Below are 22,088 nucleotides of genomic sequence, written 5' to 3'. Positions count from 1 at the left end.
TTAGACTCTATTTAGGCTATTTTGGGTGGGTATAAATCTCATATAGCTACTCCACCTTATTTTCTAATAATTATAGGGTTTCCAACTCAAAATAGGAAAGTGCTTCCTTTAGTTGTTTCTGGTGATTTTCACATAGACTGAACTTTACAATAAAGCATACAAGTGCTAATTTATTATTGGATTGCTTGTAGCATTGGGTATCAGCATAAGTTTAACACACAAAACATACAAAAAGTGGTCACATGACCAAAAATATCCTTTCATTTCAGGGAATTTCTGGAACCCCTCCATAATATGTCCCTGGTTTAATTCTTAGGGTTTTTATTGTACCTGTTTTGTGTATGTAGTATCTATTTTGTTTTGTGTAGATGTTACTTCTATAGGCCTAGCTTCCCTGTCATTGTTGTGACTAAACATACAATGATCTAAGAAGGTAGCAACGAAAAATACTTGGGTGCTTAATGAGCAGTTGTCAAATGCCCCATGGTTTGAACAGTTGTTATGTCTCAACCCTCCCCCTCCTTGTAAGGCCCCACCTACATCAGAGAAGGAGAGGATGGGCTATGGAGAATTATAAACGTGTGGAGGGAGAAGTCCCTGTTGAAAACAAGTAATGATGGTAAAGAGTCACAATTCTGTGGGTGATTAGCCAATTATGTACATAACACGGTAAAACTGTTTAAGTAGGGATCTACTAAGAATGATGCAGGCCACCTGCTGTAAAATTATTGCTTCCTTTAAAAGTCATCCTAGCAACATTATATGGCACCTTTACAGACTAATATTAGTCCATCTAACATCAAATACAGCATTAAAAACAAGAAAACACCCTTAAAAAATCACCCAAACTCAAATTTTGTCTGCCTGCCTTATCACAGTCACAAGGCTGTAGGCTAAGCAAAGCAGTGCATGACCACCATTTTATTCCACAATAACAGGCTCACCAGAGAGATGTGTCTTTTGGAGTTCCAATGAGTGTGTGCCCTCTGTGCCTAGTCTTTCCTTTTACGTATCTTCAATCAGGTTTGTTAACAAGATCTTACTGATTGTAATGATCAAGCACTGATACCACACCTCTTACCAATATATTTACTTGATCATAATGACATGCTCCTTTAGTAGCTGTATTCATAATGCTAGCACAATGAAACTACTCTAATACAGCGGTCACTCTAATAGAACAGTCACACATGTATAGCTGTATCAAGAGTTCATAATATAAAAGAGAGTTATTATGAACTTTTGGCTGTATGCTATATTTTATTAAACAAAAGAAACAAACCAAATTGTATATTAATAAATGAAGTAGGGATCCAAGCAATGAAAAGTAAGATGAATGATGGTATTACAGTATAGCTTAGTGGGAAAATTCCTACATTGGCACTGATTGTTATTACATGCCAAAGTAGGGATTATCCCACTTCTAGTAATTGCCAATACCAATGTGACCAATAAACTGATGAAGGTTTGGTTAATTTTTGGTACCTTATGAGGGGAGACCACAGATTAAAATTTTAGCTACATTGTGTCCTTCCTGCAGTCCATCTCTATCCACTGCATATTGGACAAGGTTGCATGTTTGTATTCAAGTGCTACAGATTTCAGAGTATACCTGTATATATATATGTGTACCAGGGAAACAGCTAGCATGGTGAATAACTGTCAAACTGGCAGAGACCATGTGCCTGACCCATCATGTAAGAAATGGACATCCACATTCTGCAATGTTTGATACTCCAACTTGAACCTCAACTCTGGATGTGGTGCACATAGTGGTCAAGCCAGGAACAACACATAAACACCTGCTACCATGCCAGCCAGCATAACTAACTGGCTACATGACGAGCTCCATTGTGAGAGGCAGATCTTTAAATCAACTGACTGGCTATACAAGAGATCACGCAGAACTTGAAGCTCAACACAGCAGGAACAGAAGTGCAGTAAGATAATTTTGGGCTTCAAGTTGTATCTGCCATTGGATCAATAAACTGTAGTGGTGCATGTGCTTCCTAGACACCAGCATTCAGTCAAACATCTAGTGATATATGTAGCAAATTAAAGTAGCGGTGTAATGTTAGCAAGAGATATAAGGACTACATGTAATGACAAATGGCATCTCATGTTTAGATACCAAATGGTACACCACAATTTATAGCTATGCATCTGCATGTACCACTTTGTCAAGCATTTTGTGATCATTGATCAGTGATCGTTTTATTAGAGTAGTTGATTGTTTTATTGAAGCATGTCTAATAACTTTGTTTCATTAATTTAGAAGTTGACTCACTTGACTGGTTTCCGGAAACTAGTAAAACTGCCTAAAACAGTGCCTGCTTGTTTTTAGTACAGTATGCATAATATTTGTTTGTGTCACATGATAATAATAGCATTAAGAGTGTAAAAGTACTACCAAAAGAAAAGGTTTAAAACAAAACCCATGAATATTTTTAACAATGGCACTTATGGCAGCCTTAGTCACTTTTATATGAAACATTAATACAGCTGTGTTCATAACTACAGTAGACCCTCAGTTATCTGACCCTCGTTTATCCAAAATTAGAAATGACTGTTTTATTAGAGTTTTGAGTATAAGTGTATGTTCTATTAGAGTATTTCAACAGAGCTCTGTATATAAATGTATGGGCTTCAGTTATCCGAACAATCGACTTATCTGAACACTTTTACCATTGTCTGAGACACATTAGGGTTTGGATAACCAAGGGTCCACTGTATTGTATTTCCAACAGCATCAGTTACTTGTTCACAAACCAGCCAGTACATACACTGCTATACACAGCGGAATTATTACTACATATTATATCATACCAGATCACAGTATTTGATTATGTAGAACATACAGGATACACACTGCATGTAGTATATGCATGTATGCAATTTATATAATACAAGTGCTACCATATATGTGCTGTTGCTGAAGAAGATTCATATTATGCACCTTAATGCATGTTTCTCCTTATAAGGGTGGTTTGAATTTCTTGCTAAAGTAAATTTCTTGGAATTCCCCATATCTCACTAATATAATTATACATATTATAATTATATATTGTAACTTTTTTTGTGATATTAGTTTTATTGCCTTGTTGACTATGATTTGAGTTTTGTATCCATAAGTACATTAATGGTTTACATTTTTGTATACTTGTTATCAAAGGAATTCCAGAGGATATTGCTATTTCTTTAGTCTTTTCAGGGGTACTCTTTAGTATACACTATATGCATATATATGGTTGGACCTCACTGAACCAGTAATTGATTACCAATATTGTGACATTGGTACTTTTTAGCAGACCTTCGATTCATGATGGTCTAGGGTTCAGCTTCCAGAGGAGTTTGGTTACACGTCACAGTCCTGCATGTGTAACGTTACACAACCAAGCATTGTTGTCAAGATGCTAAGGCTTGTTTAACTAGTGTATTGCACTGAGAAGGTTTGTAAGGGCCCTTCATGAGCACAGTAAGGATATATAATCTGTCCTTTAGGTGTCAATGTTTTAGTTTATAATGATCATGAAATGAACAATGACACTCCTCTCGACCTTTTTCTTTGCACTTTTCACGAGTCTTTTCTTGCTTCCAAAAAGGTTTTGGTAATCACCTTATTAGCATTTTAGCCAACAATTCTTTTAGTGTCCATACACAAACCTTTTATGTTCAGATGCACAATAAAATTGACGTCAGTATTGGCAATTCTGTAGCAAATTATTGGAATATCAGTAAATTTCCAAACCAGTGCACCTCTAGATGCAATTCACCTTAAATTTAGGACAAATTATGTTCACAAATGTTTTTGTTTGAATGCATATCCTCCTGTCTGTCCAACAACATTAGAGATACACGTGTACAGCTAATACACTATTCATCTTAACATTTCTTGTTCATGTATACAGTTCATGCACTTCACTTATAAAATGATTAAAGTGTATATAGTAAACTAACAGACTCCTGAGACTAGTAAATACAAAACTATAATATGTAACACAAGTATAACATGTAATCCCGTATATGCACATGCACCGTAACAGTTTCTTGCTCAATATCAATCTATGGAAAGTGATGCAAAGCGATTTCTGCAGGTATATGCACCATCACTTGTAGCTGATGTATTTTTAGGTGCTCTGCTGCTGCCAGTGTGTGTAGCAATTGTTGGCATTACCATTTTATGCTTCGCCTCTTCTTCGACAGTATGAGTTATATCAAAGAAAGCAGAATAGGCACTTTCATCTAAACCATTCTGACGGAGTGCTTGTGTAACTCCTTCTTTAGTTACAGCAATTGTGTAACTGTACAAGTTGGAGCATTCAAGAAAGTCAGAGGGCTCTGGTAATGGTAGAGGTTCACGGAGTAACTGGTTAAGACAGTGTACATTGTTGTAGAGAGATTGCCATTGTGACACAGCATGTGCAAAAGAAGCAAGTGAAAAATGTGCCTTACTAGGCATGGAAAGCCAACCAGATTTACCATCCAGCTCTCTGTCTTTTTCGGTAATAGCCACTTTATTATTAGGGTCTTGCAGATACAACAGAAAAGACTGCAGAATAATAGTTTTACCTCTAACCGTACAGTGGGTATACCAGTAACGCATTATTGCCAACAAGAGACGGTAGTCTTTAGAAAGCTTTTTAAAATCTTTCTCTCTACACTCCAAAACTGTATACAAGATTTTCTTTGCAGAATCTATCTCATGATCTGAGCCTAAAGAAACTAGCGAAGGCAATGGAATTTGATTTCCGTGATATGTAATGGATGCTAAGGCTCGCACAGACCTATTTGAGAACTCTGTTGAACTTTTATCATGACGCTGGATTTCCTGAATGGTAGCACCACTGCCACAAAGAATGCTGTATATGACTCTTCTGACAGGCAATCCAATCAGGTGGCACCAATTTTGTGATAACATATCTTCAACTGCTACTTTGAGGTCCACCTCTTGCAGACACACTGCGTCAGCAATAAGTCTAGAATAAGTACCAGTTCGAATTCTCTGTACCACAAATTCTGGCAACACAGAGTCATTTTTGTATTTAAGCATCGTTTTCAATCCCCCATAATCTACTTGGGATGATATAAAATACTCTTGGAGAGCTCTTTGCAGGTTATGAATTGGAATTGTAGGATCTATTATTTTCTGTCTAAGCAATGTGTTTTTACATTCTTCTACTGTTTTGAAGTCAGCAGCGTATCGTATAATGCTATGTACTGAACTTTTCTGACCAACTGGCAAAATCTTTGACATGTACTGATCCAGTGGTGGAATAGTATCATTACCAACAATAGCTGGAAGAAGGGCAAGCAAACATTGGTCAGCAATACCAAACTGTTTTGCAAACAACTCGCAGTAATAAACCTCACCATAGATAGCCCCAGCTTTATCTGCATCATGCCAATTGAATTTTGAGTATGGTATATAGCCGTGTGTCAGGGGGAATACGTAAAAGTCTGAATCAGCACTTAACACAGGACATTTATGTGATATACCATAACTGGCCACATCAACATCAGCATCACCATCTGCAACATAAAAATGGTCATCACCGACAACTGATCTTATTGTATGTATCATAACATGGCGTGACAATAGAGGCATGACATGCTCATCCCTTCGTACTGTGTCGGGGGCATACAGTAGCTTCGTGACTGTAGCAGCATCTTGTAGTCTTCTACTGTCATGTGTCTTCTTTTTCTTCAGGTCAAAATCTGTACCATCAAATATCACAAAGGATTCAATTTTGTGGTGCATCAATGTCATTAAGAATTTTTCAATGTATTCTGCAAATGAAACGTAGTCTCCGCCAAAGACGACATTGTGGTTAACCAGGTGCTCGTCAAACAGGGCATGACACAACGAAAATCCATCGATTATTAGTTTACCTTGTATAACATCTCTTCTCCAACCGTTAAATTCCTTCTGGACAAATGATGTTAATCTAGGGATTCCCATGGTACACCACTTCTCACAGTCACCGGGGAAAGAGCTGAAGGCGAACAAGGGGCACACGTGCAGTTTCTCGGGGTCAATTTTGTGCGGTGTTTGTTTAGCCCCCGCACCTTACTCTGGCGGGGGAAACATATTGGCGATTTACAAATTCGCCAAAGTTTAACCCACCAATTAGAGTAGTGGTGGTAGTTATGAGACACTTAACTTCAAAGCATTGAAGTTACCTAAAACTGTAACCCTGGTAATTCACACTAATACTATGGAAAAGTGTACCCATAAACTACATTAACCTAAAATTCAAAAAATTTCCTGCTTTGTGGTGGTCTGTATGATAATTTTTCTGGAACACTGTAGATGTGTGTATTATGAGACATATGGGGGTATTATGAGACGCTGTGCTTGAAAGTTGACTATTTCATATTTAATTACGGTAGATTTCATATGTAAAGGGTAGCAGGGACACTGTAGACAGTCGGAAAAGATTAGTTGACTTCATATGTCTACTTTACACCTTTGTACTCTTAACTACATAGTGAGTGGTACAAAGAGAATCATCGACAGTATGCCAATATGATGTAGTAAATTTAAGGGGCTATATCATCCCATAATTAGCTTTGTGGTTGACTTCTAATCACTATCTGTGATCGGATCTGAATAGGTACTATCTCTTTACTCCTAAATCTGCAGGATTTAACCTGCTCAACTGGTTTTAAGCTATGCGACCCATATTACCCCCTGTCCCACAATACCAGCCTCTACTTAACTCGTAGCGCCTGAAGATTGAGATTGAATCCGCCAAAGTTTATTTCGCCAAATGCAATTTAGCTGATTATTTTCCCTCCAGACGGTATTTTTGAAGGAGAAAAAGTTTCGCTTTTTTTTGGGGGGGGGGGGGTGGTTAGGGTCAGTAAGTAAAAGCGAAAATTTAATCCTTAGACTAGAGTAGCGATTTCCAACCTACCAATTTTGCACACATATTTTTGTTACTTAAATTATACACTTTCAATAAACGTTTCACAAGCTGCCGTTCCAGTAAATGGTAGCCAATGCTTCGTACTTTGTATTGCACTTTACTGGATTAAAATCCATGCAGTATTTATTGAACAGCAAATCAAAGTTTGAGAAATAAAAATCCCCATAGGTAGGGTCCGCAACGCGAAAAATCGATATCCTCCAATCAACTACGTAACTATTGTCATGTGTTAGGCTAAGTGTAACTTGAATAACACCAGCGTGGCAGCCAAGTTTGTCACTTTCTTCTGGTAGAAAACGATACAAATGTCTTAAAATCACGTGATTTTTCGCTGCAGCGGTTCGTAGGGTTCTTCGTATGCCACGATATTCACTCTCAACATTGTTCAAGTAGTCTATCATCAACTCAAAGTATTGGTGGTTTGATGTTATTGGTCAGTTTCTGGTGGCAGCACGATCTGTGCAGCTTTCTGGCGACAGACAAAATGTTTCTTCCTCTGGAGCACAGGACAAGCAGAGCAGCAACTGCGCCGTGGGTCAGCAATGACCAGTACTAGGTAAAGTACCTGCATGTGGAGTATGGTTATAATTGAAGCTTGTTAGCCATCTGGCTGAGCCACCTATATGCTGAAATTCGGCCAAAATGACGCGATTTTTGCAAACAAATACCAGAATGGTTGATACATCAGTGAGACAGTCTCCAACAGCAAGGATACGAAGCTTATAAACACCTAACAATACGGCTATCTCGCCCAGTAAACGCATAGAGCAATCCAGTGCATGAAATAGGCACTCACGTGATTGAAATTCAAATAGCGGAAATACCCATGAAATCACTTTCATTTCTGAATAGGAACCATGCAATGTGCTCCTTTTGTAAATATTTGTGTTAATTGTTCACTCAGGCGTGGTCTGGGCCAGTGCAGGTGTGTTTTGTACTATGATGGTATCGTAGGAAGAGTCTTAGACTGCTGGGCTAGTCGAGATGCTGAACCTAACGAACACAAACTGATTGTCACTTGATTCCAAGTGATTTTAAGATCATTGGAATAGATTATAGTTGTATTTTCGGAGATTTGAATATCAATCACGTGAGTGCCTATTTCATGCATTGGACTGCTCTATGCGTTTACTGGGCGAGATAGCCGTATTGTTAGGTGTTTATAAGCTTCGTATCCTTGCTGTTGGAGACTGTCTCACTGATGTATCAACCATTCTGGTATTTGTTCGCAAAAATCGCGTAATTTTGGCCGAATTTCAGCATATAGATGGCTCAGCCAGATGGCTAACAAGCTTCAATTATAACCATACTCCGCATGCAGGTACTTTACCTAGTACTGGTCATTGCTGACCCACGGCGCAGTTGCTGCTCTGCTTGTCCTGTGCTCCAGAGGAAGAAACATTTTGTCTGTCGTCAAAAAGCTGCACAGATCGTGCTGCCACCAGAAACTGACCAATAAAATCAAACCACCAATACTTTGAGTTGATGATAGACTACTTGAACAATGTTGAGAGTGAATATCGTGGCATACGAAGAACCCTACGAACCGCTGCAGCGAAAAATCACGTGATTTTAAGACATTTGTATCGTTTTCTACCAGAAGAAAGTAACAAACTTGGCTGCCACGCTGGTGTTATTCAAGTTACACTTAGCCTAGGACATGACAATAGTTAGGTAGTTGATTGAAGGATATCGATTTTTCGCATTGCGGACCCTACCATAGGAAGCCCATACAAATAATTGCGTACGTAATTCTAATTGGAAGAATGTGGCACCTGTGATAGCCGAAGTTTCCGAGTGTTTCCGCGTGAATCTGCTGCTGATGAGGACGAAGAAAGTGGTTCTGGGCAAATCGTATATGCTGATTTCGATTTTGCCATGTGTTTTTTGATTGGAGGACGATTGATGTTGGATTACGATGGAAATGTGGCCCTTTTAAAGGTAATCGCCATCTAACACTGCTCAGAATTCAGCATTACAATCACCCTGGGCTTCAAGGAATCCCCTTGCATCGATGCAAGTATAGTTTGAAGGTGAGCAATTTGTTGTCTTGCACGGAATTGCAAAATAAGGTTCAAGGTTGAGCATAATCTTTTCAAAAGTGGAGACTGGCATGTGATACCAACCTTACATGGCTTCACACGTACCTGTTTTTATATTCTGGTGTATTTACTGCTGTTTTGATCCATTTTATAGCAGCTTCAGTGATTGTAATTTTGATCAGAAACTATTTATAATTTCTCTTTGTAGTACAGTGATGTCATTGTGTTATATAATAATTATCATCCTTAGTGCTTACAATGTGACAAATAAAGCTGAACAGTGTCCAAACAAATCTATTTTTAAAATAATATTGGTCTTATATTTTATCTGATTGTCATGTTTCCAAAGTATTTGTTGATTGTGACTTGTGATGTCACCACTTACCATGTTATATAGTATTACTGATTTTTCTAGTTAGTTATCCTTGAAAGTGCATTAGGTACCTGTGTATACATAGTATTACACAATACACACAGTTTTATTTGTGAATCACTTGCTTTATTCATGTAATATTCTGAGTGGTCAGTCTACAAAGAAGTGGTCACTTTTGAGAGGTTTTACTTAGTTCATATGCTGTTCTTCATAAAATAGATGTGTGGTGAAAATTTCATGTCGTTATTTGTTTCCTATCTAGATTTATGACACTTTGAATATTGTGTTTGGTGCCATGCAATATACCGTATATGACCGTATAGAAGCCCAGGCGTTTATTTCCTATAAATCATTTTTGACCCGGCGTTTAAACGAGACCGGCGTTAATTTGGACCCGGGCGTTTATTTCTTACTAGCCACTCGTTGAGAATGACAGGTGTCAGTACAAGTACCTACGAAATACGAAATCCATAGCCCATCATGTACATAAACCCATTTGGACTCCTCTGCTGGGTGAAACATTGGAAGTCGGGTAGAAAGATGACAATGACCACGATAAATACGCTATGGCCATCACCAGAAGAGAAGGCATAGTCGAACAAGACAAAACATCATAAGACTGGTGACGAGACATCACTGTATAGTTAGCAGCTGACACGAGTTTATAGTCCCTTTCAGTACATATCATTAGCACCCCGGCGTTTAAATGAGCCCCGGCGTTTATTATGACAGTCTTCTAGCTGTACCCGGCGTATATTTGAGCCCCTGCGTGTATTTGAGCCCGGCTTTAATACGGTCATATACGGTACATAAAAAGCATTGAAAATGCTGTACACAAAAATCATCACACTTTCAACTTCTTTTCCCTATATCTTTTGATAGGAACCACTGATTGAGGTGGGGTTTACACTAAAATGACCCTGACAAAATGCACAATCTTTGTCATACCAATGAATGTATGGAATGTTAATTATTTTATTTAGTTGGAAATCTCTACTTAGAGGTTCGGCTTTAGCTATATGCACTAACCAAAGCTGCTCCCCCCAAATAAATAAATTGACACTGGGTGGCCAGACCGACAGGAAGACTCAGTGTTGCCAGATGATTGCAATGCTCCAAATGCTCAAGTGAAAAATTAAATTATTTGTTCATAAAAAGTTCATAAGTCCAGAGGTCACCCTGCGAAAACCAGGGCAGTATGTACCAAACCCACACATTATAAATAGGTGGATCTCTCTGGGTCGGTAGGGCACTAAAACAAACAAACAAACAAAAAAGGCCACAGCCTGAAAAGTTCATAAAAAGTTCATAGATTATTTCACGTTCACAAACAATACAAAAAAGTTCATAAATCTATTAACTTTATTCACAACATGGCAACACTGCAGGAAGTTGTCTTTCAGCACCTAAACTGGAAGTGGAATCACTTCACACTGTACTAGCGCTAGACAGCAGGAACTGCATAGACAGGCATCCTACATAATTAATAGTTAATTTGATTAGCTACCCTCTTCAGTTGGCAAAACCCATCTTTAATTCTTACCAGAGAAACTAGTTGGTTAAACTTAAGGACAGTAGCACTATGTATTAAGGATCATGAAGGTTTGGGCTTTTCTGGCCAAACATCACCCTAAAAGCTGCCTCTCACAATACATACCTTCATGGTGCCTTGGCAAGCCCAAAATTGCCTCCAGTATAACCAAGAGTACATAATACCCTGAAACACCTCCAAAAAGTTGCTACGAAATAAAAAAAAGTTTAATGGAATTTCGGCAGTTTTATTTATTTATTTATTTTTGGGAAGATTGCATCAGTAGAAAACTACTGCTTTTCAGCAGTGCCCATACATAACATACAGTATAATTACATACACATTAACATACATGCAAGTAATAATTAGCTAAAATGAAATTTATACAAGTGCTTAAATTGTCCAAGAGTAGCTATTGAGGCATTCAATGAGTTCCAAATCTGCGTACCTTTATAGTAAAAACTATTCTTTCCATATGAAGTCCTGACTCTTGGTACAAAAAGGCGATGACCGTTTCTTCCAACATGGGAGGTAACGGTTGTAGTGTACTTAAACTTTTCTCTTAAGTAAACTGGTGAGAGCTAATGAAGAGTTCTATAAACAACAATGGCAATATGGAATCTTCTATGTTCAGCCAAAGTATGGTGCAAAAAGCTTTGTGTAGCCGGAATCAATGAACAAAACTTAGAATGAATATGCTCAAACTTTTTAAAGTACTGTACAGACAAAGGTGACCACACAGCATCACAATAGTCCAGTAAAGGAAGGACAAAAGCACAATACAACTTTCCCAGCAGCTCGTTAGATAAGGGACACAAACGATAAAGACAGTGCAGCCTAGACTCCACCCTCTGATAAACATATTGAGTATGCTTCTGCCAAGTCAAATTTTCATCAATGTATAAACTCCAAGATATTTAAGAGATGGTACTCAAGAAAGCTGTCTTCTGCTGACATTAATACACGTATTGCCTGATGGACTGACTAACTGACTGGCTAATGCATTCAGGCAAGCGTAACTCCCGTACATTTGTAAATGGGAATCGTCCATATTTTCCATGCAGAAGAGCTACTGTTCTTTATTTGTAATGCTGTGAAACGGGCTGAACATAGTTGAAAGTGAAGTGTAAAGGCCGTTTCTGAGACAGTAATTGATTCAGAAAGTTGGGATGTGTGTACTTTCCATGGTGACTGGATTTATTGCTGAGGTGCTTCTCCTACTATTCTTCATTTGTAGCACTGTAACAGGCTGAACATAACTGAAAGTGAAGTGCATTGGCCACTTCACTGTTGAGCCAGAAATTAACTATAGGGCACATGTTAATTCAAATGAAAACAATATCTCTGGCATTCTCCTCTTTTTTCCCATAAAGCTAGCTGTAGCTATATGGTGTAGCTATAAGTTAACATCTCATTAATACTAAATCATATTATAGTTAGTCTCATAGGTATCTTGATCAATCAGGTTGAAAGTAAAAATAATATGATCTCAGTAGATGACCCAGCTTGTACAAACATCCATGAAATACACCACAGCTTTTTTGAAATTGCATCACTAGCCTTACCTGATGCTTAAAGTGGTCATGAAGTATATCTGAAACCTAAGTAGTGTGGTCACTATAATGAGGTGGTCTTATCAAGTTGGTATTATCATAGTGGTGGTCTTATCATAGAGGTGGTCTTTGTAAAAAGGTGAGTATTTCACAAGTTTTGAATAATTTCAGTTTTAGTTTTAAATTTCCAGTTTCAGTTTTCAATTTCCACTGTTTCCAATTAGAATGAATAAATACTGCTCTGTAAAAATGATGTGTGCTTTGCACACAAATTGTGTGCCCTGTGACACCCTTTGGTGTCACATGCAGGGCACACCCTTTTTGTGTGCAAAGAACACTACGGTGTGTGTATATATGACTAAATCTTAAAGGGTACAAAGGTTATATGCATCCTATGAAACAATAGTGTATGGTAAGATGGAGTGCTCCAACCCTCCATTTTACATGTACAGTTTCCAGATTGTATAATAATCACACTGGTGGATTATGCAGATCAATTCCTATGACCAATTCACATATCATAATAGTATTGACAACATGTTAGGAAATGAATGATACACATGCACATTTGAAAAGGATGCATGATCATGCAAACATCTCCAGATATACTATATCTAATCCAAAACAGCCAAGCTGTAAAAAAAGTGTGCGGCCCTCAAAAAGGCTATGGTGAAAAAAGATGTGAAATCCAAGGTGGCGGCCAAGAAATGGCTGTGATGGTAGGTTAATAGTAAAAATTTTAATAACGACAATTCAGGTTAATTTGGTGCCGCTTGGTCTTGGCACAAAATTCACCTGAATTGTCATTATTAAAATTTTTACCATTAACCTACCATCACAGCCATTTCTTGGCCGCCACCTTGGATTTCACATCTTTTTTCACCATAGCCTTTTTGAGGGCCGCACACTTTTTTTACAGCTTGGCTGTTTTGGATTAGATTTCACTTCTTTTTGTATTTGTATACCCCTATGGCCGGCTTTGGGGCTTTTTCAAGCTATTGTTTTTTCTTTGCCACAGGAAGAAGAAAAGATGAAGCAGATGTTAAATACTTTAAATATTTCTGAATTTATCAGTAAATGTACAAGTTATATGTATAATACATATATTTATTACAGAACTCTCTGCATGGTGATTTCTTTGTAACTTAACACTCTACAAGGTGACTTCTTCTAGCTGATCTCTCTACAGGGTGAATTGCTTGCAGCTGAACTATAACTCTTCTTCCAGCTGATCTCTCTACAGGGTGATTTGTTTGTAGCTGAACTATCTACAAGGTGACTTCTTCTAGTTGATTTCTCTACAGGGTGAATTGTTTGCAGCTGAACTATCTACAAGGTAACTCTTCTTCTAGCTGATCTCTCTACAGGGTGATTTGTTTGTAGCTGAATTTTGTACAGGTGATTTGTTTGCAGCTGAGCTCTTTACAGAATGGTTTCTTTGTAGCTGAACTCTCTACAAGGTAACTTCTTCTAGCTGATCTTTCTACAGGGTGATTTGTTTGTAGCTGAATTTTCTACAGGGTGACTTGTTTGCAGCTGAATTCTCTACATGGTGGTTTCTTTGTAGCTGAAATCTCTACAAGGTGAATTCTTCTAGCTGATCTTTCTACAGAGTGTTTTGTTTGTAGCTGAACTTTCTACAAGGAAACTTCTTCTAACTGATCTCTGTACAGGGTGAATTGTTTGTAGCTGAACTGTCTACAAGGTAACTTCTTCTAGCTGGTCTCTCTACAGGGTGATTTGTTTGTAGCTGAATTTTGTACAGGTGATTTGTTTGTAGCTGAAGTCTTTACATAATGGTTTCTTTGTAGCTGAACTCTCTACAAGGTAACTTCTTCTAGCTGATCTTTCTACTGTGCGATTTGTTTGTAACTGAATTTTCTACAGGGTAATTTGTTTGCAGCTGAACTCTCTACATGGTGGTTTCTTTGTTGCTGAACTCTCTACAGGTGAATTCTTCTAGCTGATCTCTCTACGGGGTAATTTGTTTGTAACTGGACTCTGTACAATGTGCTTTTTTGTAGGTGATCTCACTGCAGATTGATTTGTTTGTAGCTGAACTCACTAAAGGGTGATTCGCTTGTAGCTGAACTCCTTACATTGTGTATAGTTTCTAGCTGATCTCTCTACAGGGTGATTTGTTTGCAGCTGATATCTCTACAAGTTGATTTGTGTGTAGCTGATCTCTCTGCAGGTTGATTTATTTGTAGCCGATCATTGTACAGGGTAATTTGTTTGTAGCTGAACTATCTATAAGGTGATTTGTTTGTAGCTGATCTCTCTGCAGGTTGATTTGTTTTAGCTGAACTCTCTACAGGGTGATTTACTTGTAGCAGAACTCCTTACATTGTTTCTAGTTTCTAGCTGATCTCTCTACAAGTTGATTTGTGTGTAGCTGATCTCTTTGCAGGTTGATTTGTTTGAATTGTAGCCAATCTCTCTACAGGGTAATTTGTTTGTAGTTGAACTGTCTATAAGGTAATTTGTTTGTAGCTGAACTCTCTGCAGGTTGATTTGTTTCTAGATGATCTCTCTACAAGTTGATTTGTTTGTTGCTGATCACTCTAAAGGTTGATTTGTTTGTAGCTGAACTCTCTACAAGGTGATGTTTTCTAGTTGATCTCTCTACTGGATGACTTGTTTCTAGCTGAATTCTCTACAGTGTGATCTGTTTAGTTTCTACCTGATCTCTCCATAGAGTTATATCTTGTTTGTATAGCTGAACTCTTTACATGGTGGTCTTTTGATTGGTTGCTGAACTCTCTCCACGGTGACTTGTTTGTACTACAGAGTGACGTGTTTGTAGCTGAACTCTCTACAGAGTGACTTATTTGTAGCTGAACATTGCATATAGTAACTTGTTTGTAACTGATCTAGATGAACTCTCTACCGGGTAGCTTTTATTGTAGCTGAACCCTTTATGCAGTGACTTGTTTGTAGCTGAATTCTCTACGAGGTGACTTGTTTATAGTTGAATTCTCTTCAGTGTGACTTATAATGTTCTGAATCTCTACAGCGGCATATTTGTAGCTGAACTATCTACAGGGTGACTTGCTTGTAGCTGAATTGTCTATACGATTAACTGTTTGTAGCTGAACTCCCTACAGAATAACTTGCAATGTCATATAATTCTATAATGGAGTAAGTTATAAAACGTAGCTGAATGCTTTATTAGGGTGACTGTTCTATTAGAGTATCTCGATCTCGCATATGGTACACATAGTTGGCTTTGGAATCATAACTCAGTGGTTTGTAATCCGATTCTTCTGTACTACTACAAGGACTTTCTATGATAATTATTCCAGCTACACACCGATTTTCAGCTCACTGCTCTAAGCGGTTTGCCTGGTAGGCGTGAAAACTAATAGTTTTTTATTCATAAAATCGATCGCGTAATTGTGACATAGGTTGGGTTTTGTGTCATATCTCGATGGCTTTTAACTGGATTCCTTTCGAACCACAAAAAGGCACTCCTATGATAGTTACTCCATCGACATAGCAATTTTCAGCTCATTCCTTCAAGCGGTTTACCCTGTGGGCGTGACAGACCTTCGACCTTATTTTACGCAAATAATCGGTGATAACTCCGTGAATGTTCATCGGATTCCTACCAAACCGTGTACTGAGATTCACCTTAATGAGCCCTTTAAGTGTGCCAAATTTCAGCCCGATTGGAGCACGCATTCGTGTTTTATGGCGGATTTTGCAAAGTGTGAGAAAAGAAGTAGAAGAAGAAAAAAACGAAGAAAAAAAACCCAAACTTTGGCCGCTCGTATCTCGGAAATGGCTGGAGCGATTTTCTTCAAATATGGAATGTGGACTCCCCTACCTAGTCGGCACTTCTGTAGCAACTTTGGTTTCAATCGGATAAGGCATCACGGAGCTACAAAGGTGTGAAAATCGCGTTTACTTTCTTCCTGTAAATATTCTCACGGTGTGGCGCGCCGGCTTCTTGGGCGCACGACACACTACCGTGTGTCTTGATATGGCTACCTAGTTATTTTGGTAGAAGATAGTCCCGCAAATATATATATATGGGAACGTCGGTGAATTTGGCTAAAAGTTTTCCATAGCTTAACTCACCAATTACTTGTAGCATTAGTTTAACCCACCATTAATATTACATTATAAATGTTGATCGATACACTGCAATACATGGTTATGGTATAATTGCATTGATGCTTGTATCATTTTCAGTATTGCAATATATGAACAGTTTCTTCCCCACAAAAAAAATTAAGGAATGGAACATATTACCACCAACCACAGTAGCATCCTAATTAACTAATATCTTTTTATGCTGTCTATACCCAGTTTGATAAAAATATATTATACCGTATAGCCAGAAAGTTTGGCGGGAGGAAACTTTGGCGAAATTGCAGTGATAGAATTTTGGCGAGAAAAAAGTTTAGCAAATTTTATTGAGCTCATACCAAATTTGTATTAGACAAACGATTTGGCGGATTTTAGTTTGGCGAAACATCGTTCACTTGCCAAATTCGCCAAACTTTCCTCCCACCTAATTTTCTGGCTATACAGTAATGATTGATGTATATTGATATGTATGTCCTCTATATCATACACATGCAGCAGTTTGTAATGCCGAATTGCAACCTTATATCCATGTGGCTATGTTTGGCCATTTCTGATTGTTATTGCTATAGAGTAGAGTATGTAACTTAATTGTGTCACCTCTGACTTCTGCTTCAACAGAACTTCCTTTTTTAGTGGCTACAAATCAGTTAAGTAATTTATAGGATTTGTACCATTCAGCTGGTTGGGAATGACAAGTAAAAACATCAAATGTTTGCAACATAAATAACAATGATTATATTTAAATAGTTCTATTTAGCCAATGATGCCATGCACTGTTGAATATTGTTGATGTCTAATTCTTCTAGTGATCACAAATTACTTCCTCTACAGGTACAATGCTATATAATAGTACATCAGTTTATTTCACAAAGAAATGATGGATATATAGTGGTATAATGCAATGTTTACTGGCAGTGATCTCACTTAGTTAACTGCTACATGATTACTTTGTATAATTTAGCAAGTGTTGTGTGTGTTTTGTCACTGCAGGGAGATACCATCCTCATCTCAATAACTGCATTATCATTTCCCTATGTGCATGCAAGGGGATGTTATGTCCTTAACAAAACAATACATTCCTAAAAATTAGTGTACTTCTTCCAAAAAAAGTCCGTATATGCTCATCCTGTAATGCTGACATGCATAATGAATTCCTTTATCAGGATGTGATCATCCCTTAACTGTCCATATAAGTACTGGAAGATTGTGAAGTCATGCACTCACTACTGATAAAATTGTGACATTATTAGTAGATTTCACTGTTTTCTTTGGATAATGTTGTTGCTAGCAGTTGTAGTCTTGTTCTCTCAGATTATCATTACAGTGACTAGTTGTCCTCTAGCTACTATCAATTGTACAGTCCAGTATGCTGATGATGTCACTGGTACAGTGAATACTACACAATATTGTCATGTTGATAACTGTACTGTAAAGATTATCAAGACTGGAGATGTACTGGATATTGTTTACCTTGATGATCAGTTTATTATTGGGTGCAGTAAGACAGATAGTATAATTCTATTAAGGACAGCCGACAGCAATATGGGGTCCTGCACTCAAGCAGACACAGCCACTGTTACTCTTACTGAACAAGTACTGGAGATTACACTTGTATTGTTAACATTGCTATTGAATACTTTGCTAATTATTCTAATAATTCAGCGAAGGATTTACACCACGATGGCTATACTCCTCTTGCTAGCAGCAACCATAGTTTCGTCAATATTTCAGATAGCATTTGTTGTTTATGAATCGTTGACATTTTTTTGGCCTACTTCTAATGCAATGTGCATTGTTTTTGTGATATTCATTACCACTGCATTGCACTGTAGTGCATTGTTAGTACTGGAAATGTTTGTGGTGATTGCAGCAACATTTTATAAGAGTGTTAGAAACATACTACCAAAAGAAAAGACAATTAAAGAAAAATGCAGAATGCTATTGATATTTTTAATAGTGGCAGTCTCAATCAGTTTACTTGTCAATATTGCTAGAGGTTTATTGATCTTTTCATATGATGACGTCTTTATTACCGATGATGGTCACTGCTTCTCAACGTCTCATATGCTTGGTGAAGTAAACCAAGCTGCAATGCACATTAATACAGCTACAATCCTTATCATTTTATTTGCAACAGCATCAGTATTCATCTTGATTGTGGTCTTGTTCTGTGTTCTATCTAAACGCAATTCAGTAAAGGTCGGTGAAATTAACAGGAAATTAGTAAAATTAGCTGTGATCTTATTTGGCTCAGCAGGAATTAGTCTAATAGTATTCTTCATACTTAGATTTAGCACTGACTCACAGTACAGGAGTGTGGTTGCTCTTGTATTGATAGTTTGTGAACGAATATGTATTCTAATCATCCTGTCAAGTGTAAAGGTAGAAACTACTCATCAAGCTACAAGCAATGTTGAAAACAACTGTGTCATTAGTAAAAATGTATAAAATCCCAGCAAAATAAATGCTTCAACCATGGAGGAACTATTTGCCAATATTATGTACAGATAAAATGTATACATATATAGGTATATGGAGTGTACATATCAATGCAAGTACAACATCATGCTATAAAATATATTATTATGTAAACAAATCTATAGCACTGTAACTAATGCATATAATGGTGGATTCACAATAGGCAAGTACCTTCAGTATAGCAAGTGTGTGCATGCCTTTTGAGGTTTTCCTCAATGCATGATAATTCATTGGTTGCTATAACTAGTATAGTGTAGTAAAATTCCCTATCTCATAATCACATTATTATGGTTCATCCTTTATTGCTATGTTGGTTCCAAATTGAATTCATCAGTACCATTTATGGCTTACAGTTACATGTGAAACTTTTTACACCTTCGAGGGGGATGATATATATTTGCCACGTACACCTTATGAATGAATGCGGTTGCAAATAACCTTCTATTGTCTTACTCATGAATACTGTCTAGTAATCAAATTCACCAAGCTCAAGGTGATCATCTCCCAAACAGATAGAAACATGCACACAATACATTAATGCATGCTGCTAAACAATTAACAGTATAAAGTGTTATAATGTTCTGTTAGTTTATGATCACGTGATTGGTGGAATACAATATTAATGATTAGTGTGGTGGTGTCTATTAGATAAGAAATACTATAAGGAATATGATGGAATGGTAACAGTGAGTTAATGCTGGAGTTATAACAACAGATGTACAATGAGCTATTGATCATTAGTACACCAGATGGTGTCTTGTGTATAGCTACACATAATTAGAATCATAACATGCACAACGTAAGCAACAAACACATGAAATTTTCATTAATTTTATTTTTCTATACACAACCTGCAATGAACAGTTTGTTACTCAAGATCAATCTATGGAAAGTGATATAATTAAGAGTGTCACTTGTAGCTGATGTAGGTGTTCTGCTATACCTCTGTGTGCATGAGTTATATCAAAGAATACAGAATACAGTGGCGTAGCTACTATTGAGCTGCCTCGGTAAAAAATGCTCAACTCAGTGAGCAGGCTGAGCAGGCCTGAGTTTTGGCACCCCGAATTTTCTACTCAGACGTTACTAGACAGCATTACTGTACCACACACAATAGTATCTATAGCTGTAGTGTTAAGCAGGGCCAGAACCCATGGTGACACAGTCCGGCATTCACTTCTCAGCTACTTGAATTTGTAAAAGATCGAGATACTCTAATAGAGCAGTCATCGTAAATACTCTAATAGAACATTCAGTACAGATTATAGCCACTGTTCTCATTACACTGCTTGGTCTAAATCATTTATGTTATTGATCATTCATATCACACATTAGCAGTTACAATAAAAAATGGCCTCCACATGCCATTTCAAAGCATATATTTTCAAATTTTTCCTTAAGAGAGCATCCCTAGTTTGGTTGAGCATCCATCAAAGAGATAATCTCTGACATAAACATCCCATCAGATCAATACTGAAAAAGTAGTGTGCATGACTATGTAGTCCATGATGGTCTGATCACTCAAAATATCTCTGGAGTAATTCAGTTTTTGTGTTGAGTGCAATTAAACTAGTCTAATTATTGAAGCATGGTATACTGTAAGCTGGAGCATTACTTATGACATGTAGAAAATGCTCAGAGTCTTCTGAAACAATTTCTTCCATCCAACCAGAGAGTCAACCTGCAAATGCTGTACCACCCATGCTTGAAAGTGTGTATGAATCACTGAGTTGAGTCAGAAGCTGACCCTCTCAATTATTTCAATGTATAAACTTTGCCTCGGTAAAATTTTTTTCCTGGCTACGCCACTGGAATATGTACTTGCATTTAAATCATTCTGCTGAAGAACTAGTACTTGTGGAACTCCTTCTTTAGCTACAGCAATTGTGTAACTGTACAAGTTGGAGCATTCAAGAAAGTCAAAGGACTCTGGTAATGGTATAGAATCTCATGGAGTAACTGGTTAAAACAGTGCACATTGTTGTAAAGAGACTGCCATTGCAAAACAGCATGTGCAAATATAGAGCTAGTGACAATATGTGGCTTGGGTACAGATCCAGCAGTACCATACATCTTGCACTCTATACACCTACCTTGGTAATAGCTAGCTTTGCAGAAACAGAAGAAACAATTATTGCAGAAATATAATTTTCTCAGGGTATATAGTATTTAGAAAACTTAAATTGTGTTTCTATCCACACCCCAAAGTTGCATATACAAGATTTTTTTTTGCAGAGTTTATGGTATTGCTTCCACAGAGAATGCCATAAATTTGCTATTTACACCTGTATATGACTGGTAATTAAAGTAGGTAGCATCATTCTTGTGATATTCTTCAACTGCTATATTTTGAGGCAGATACTTTGCAACACATGTATGTACTGTGTCAATCATTAAGTTTGGAATATGACCAGTACAAAATCTCTGCAATACAAAATCAGGCAAATCTGTTCCATTTTTGTATTTAAGCATTGCTTTTGAGCTACCATATTTTCTCTGGAAATCTAAGGTGTATAACAAAAGTTATCGAATGATGAGGTTTGATTTGGTTACAAGTGGACATAAAATTATTGAAATCCCTCTGTATATGCATAAATCAAGCAATTATCCTTGCAATGTTGATCAAGTCAAATTAGTATCGTAGAAACACCTTGTTGTTTGGTATATACTCTGATATTCCATTGATTTTATGTCCACCTGTAACCAATTAAAACTTCATCATTCATTAACTTTTGTGATGCACCTTCAATACACATCAGGATGATCCTTGTACAAATACTACAGAACTGTGTGCATTGGAAATACAAAACTTTAATACTTGAAAATAGTGTTTTCAGTCACTTTGTTTACTGCCATGCTGAAAATACGATTTGCTTCATGTGGCATTTTAATGGGCCATCATGTCAAAGCTGCAGGCTTTGTACTAGTCTAATACTAGATCCAGCCTTTAAACTTGATTGTTTTCCATGTAAACATATAGTTTTGTTGTCAGTCAAGGTCCAAAAAATAGGGTTCCAAAGGACTTTTTACATGCCTCCCCTTCTAAAATCATTTGTACACATGCTACAAACCCCATATAATTTGGTG

The 22,088-nt window shown here is 37.3% G+C and overlaps 2 protein-coding genes across 4 annotated transcripts; one reads left to right on the top strand and one right to left on the bottom strand.

The window, feature by feature from the left end:
- Positions 1-4,057: 4,057 nt before the first annotated feature.
- LOC136262342 (protein asteroid homolog 1-like) lies at positions 4,058-5,959 on the bottom strand. Its single transcript, XM_066056617.1, has one exon. The coding sequence runs from the start codon at positions 5,957-5,959 to the stop codon at positions 4,058-4,060; it is 1,902 nt and encodes a 633-aa protein (XP_065912689.1).
- Positions 5,960-8,661: 2,702 nt separating this feature from the next.
- LOC136257937 (uncharacterized) lies at positions 8,662-19,118 on the top strand. Of its 3 annotated transcripts, none has more exons than XM_066051264.1 (2): positions 8,662-8,962; positions 17,687-19,118. In XM_066051264.1, the coding sequence occupies exon 2, from the start codon at positions 17,799-17,801 to the stop codon at positions 18,969-18,971; it is 1,173 nt and encodes a 390-aa protein (XP_065907336.1). In that variant the 5' UTR covers positions 8,662-8,962; positions 17,687-17,798; the 3' UTR covers positions 18,972-19,118. The 3 variants fall into 3 exon arrangements, with proteins under 3 accessions (XP_065907336.1, XP_065907335.1, XP_065907334.1); XM_066051263.1 differs by having other exon boundaries at positions 17,514-19,118; XM_066051262.1 differs by having other exon boundaries at positions 17,355-19,118.
- The last annotated feature ends 2,970 nt before the right edge of the window (positions 19,119-22,088 follow it).

Source organism: Dysidea avara, chromosome 1 (genome assembly GCF_963678975.1).
Source record: "Dysidea avara chromosome 1, odDysAvar1.4, whole genome shotgun sequence".
Classification (NCBI taxonomy): Eukaryota; Metazoa; Porifera; class Demospongiae; order Dictyoceratida; family Dysideidae; genus Dysidea; species Dysidea avara.
The sequence above is the reverse complement of the archived record's forward strand: the minus strand, read 5'-3'. Positions and strand labels throughout refer to the sequence as shown.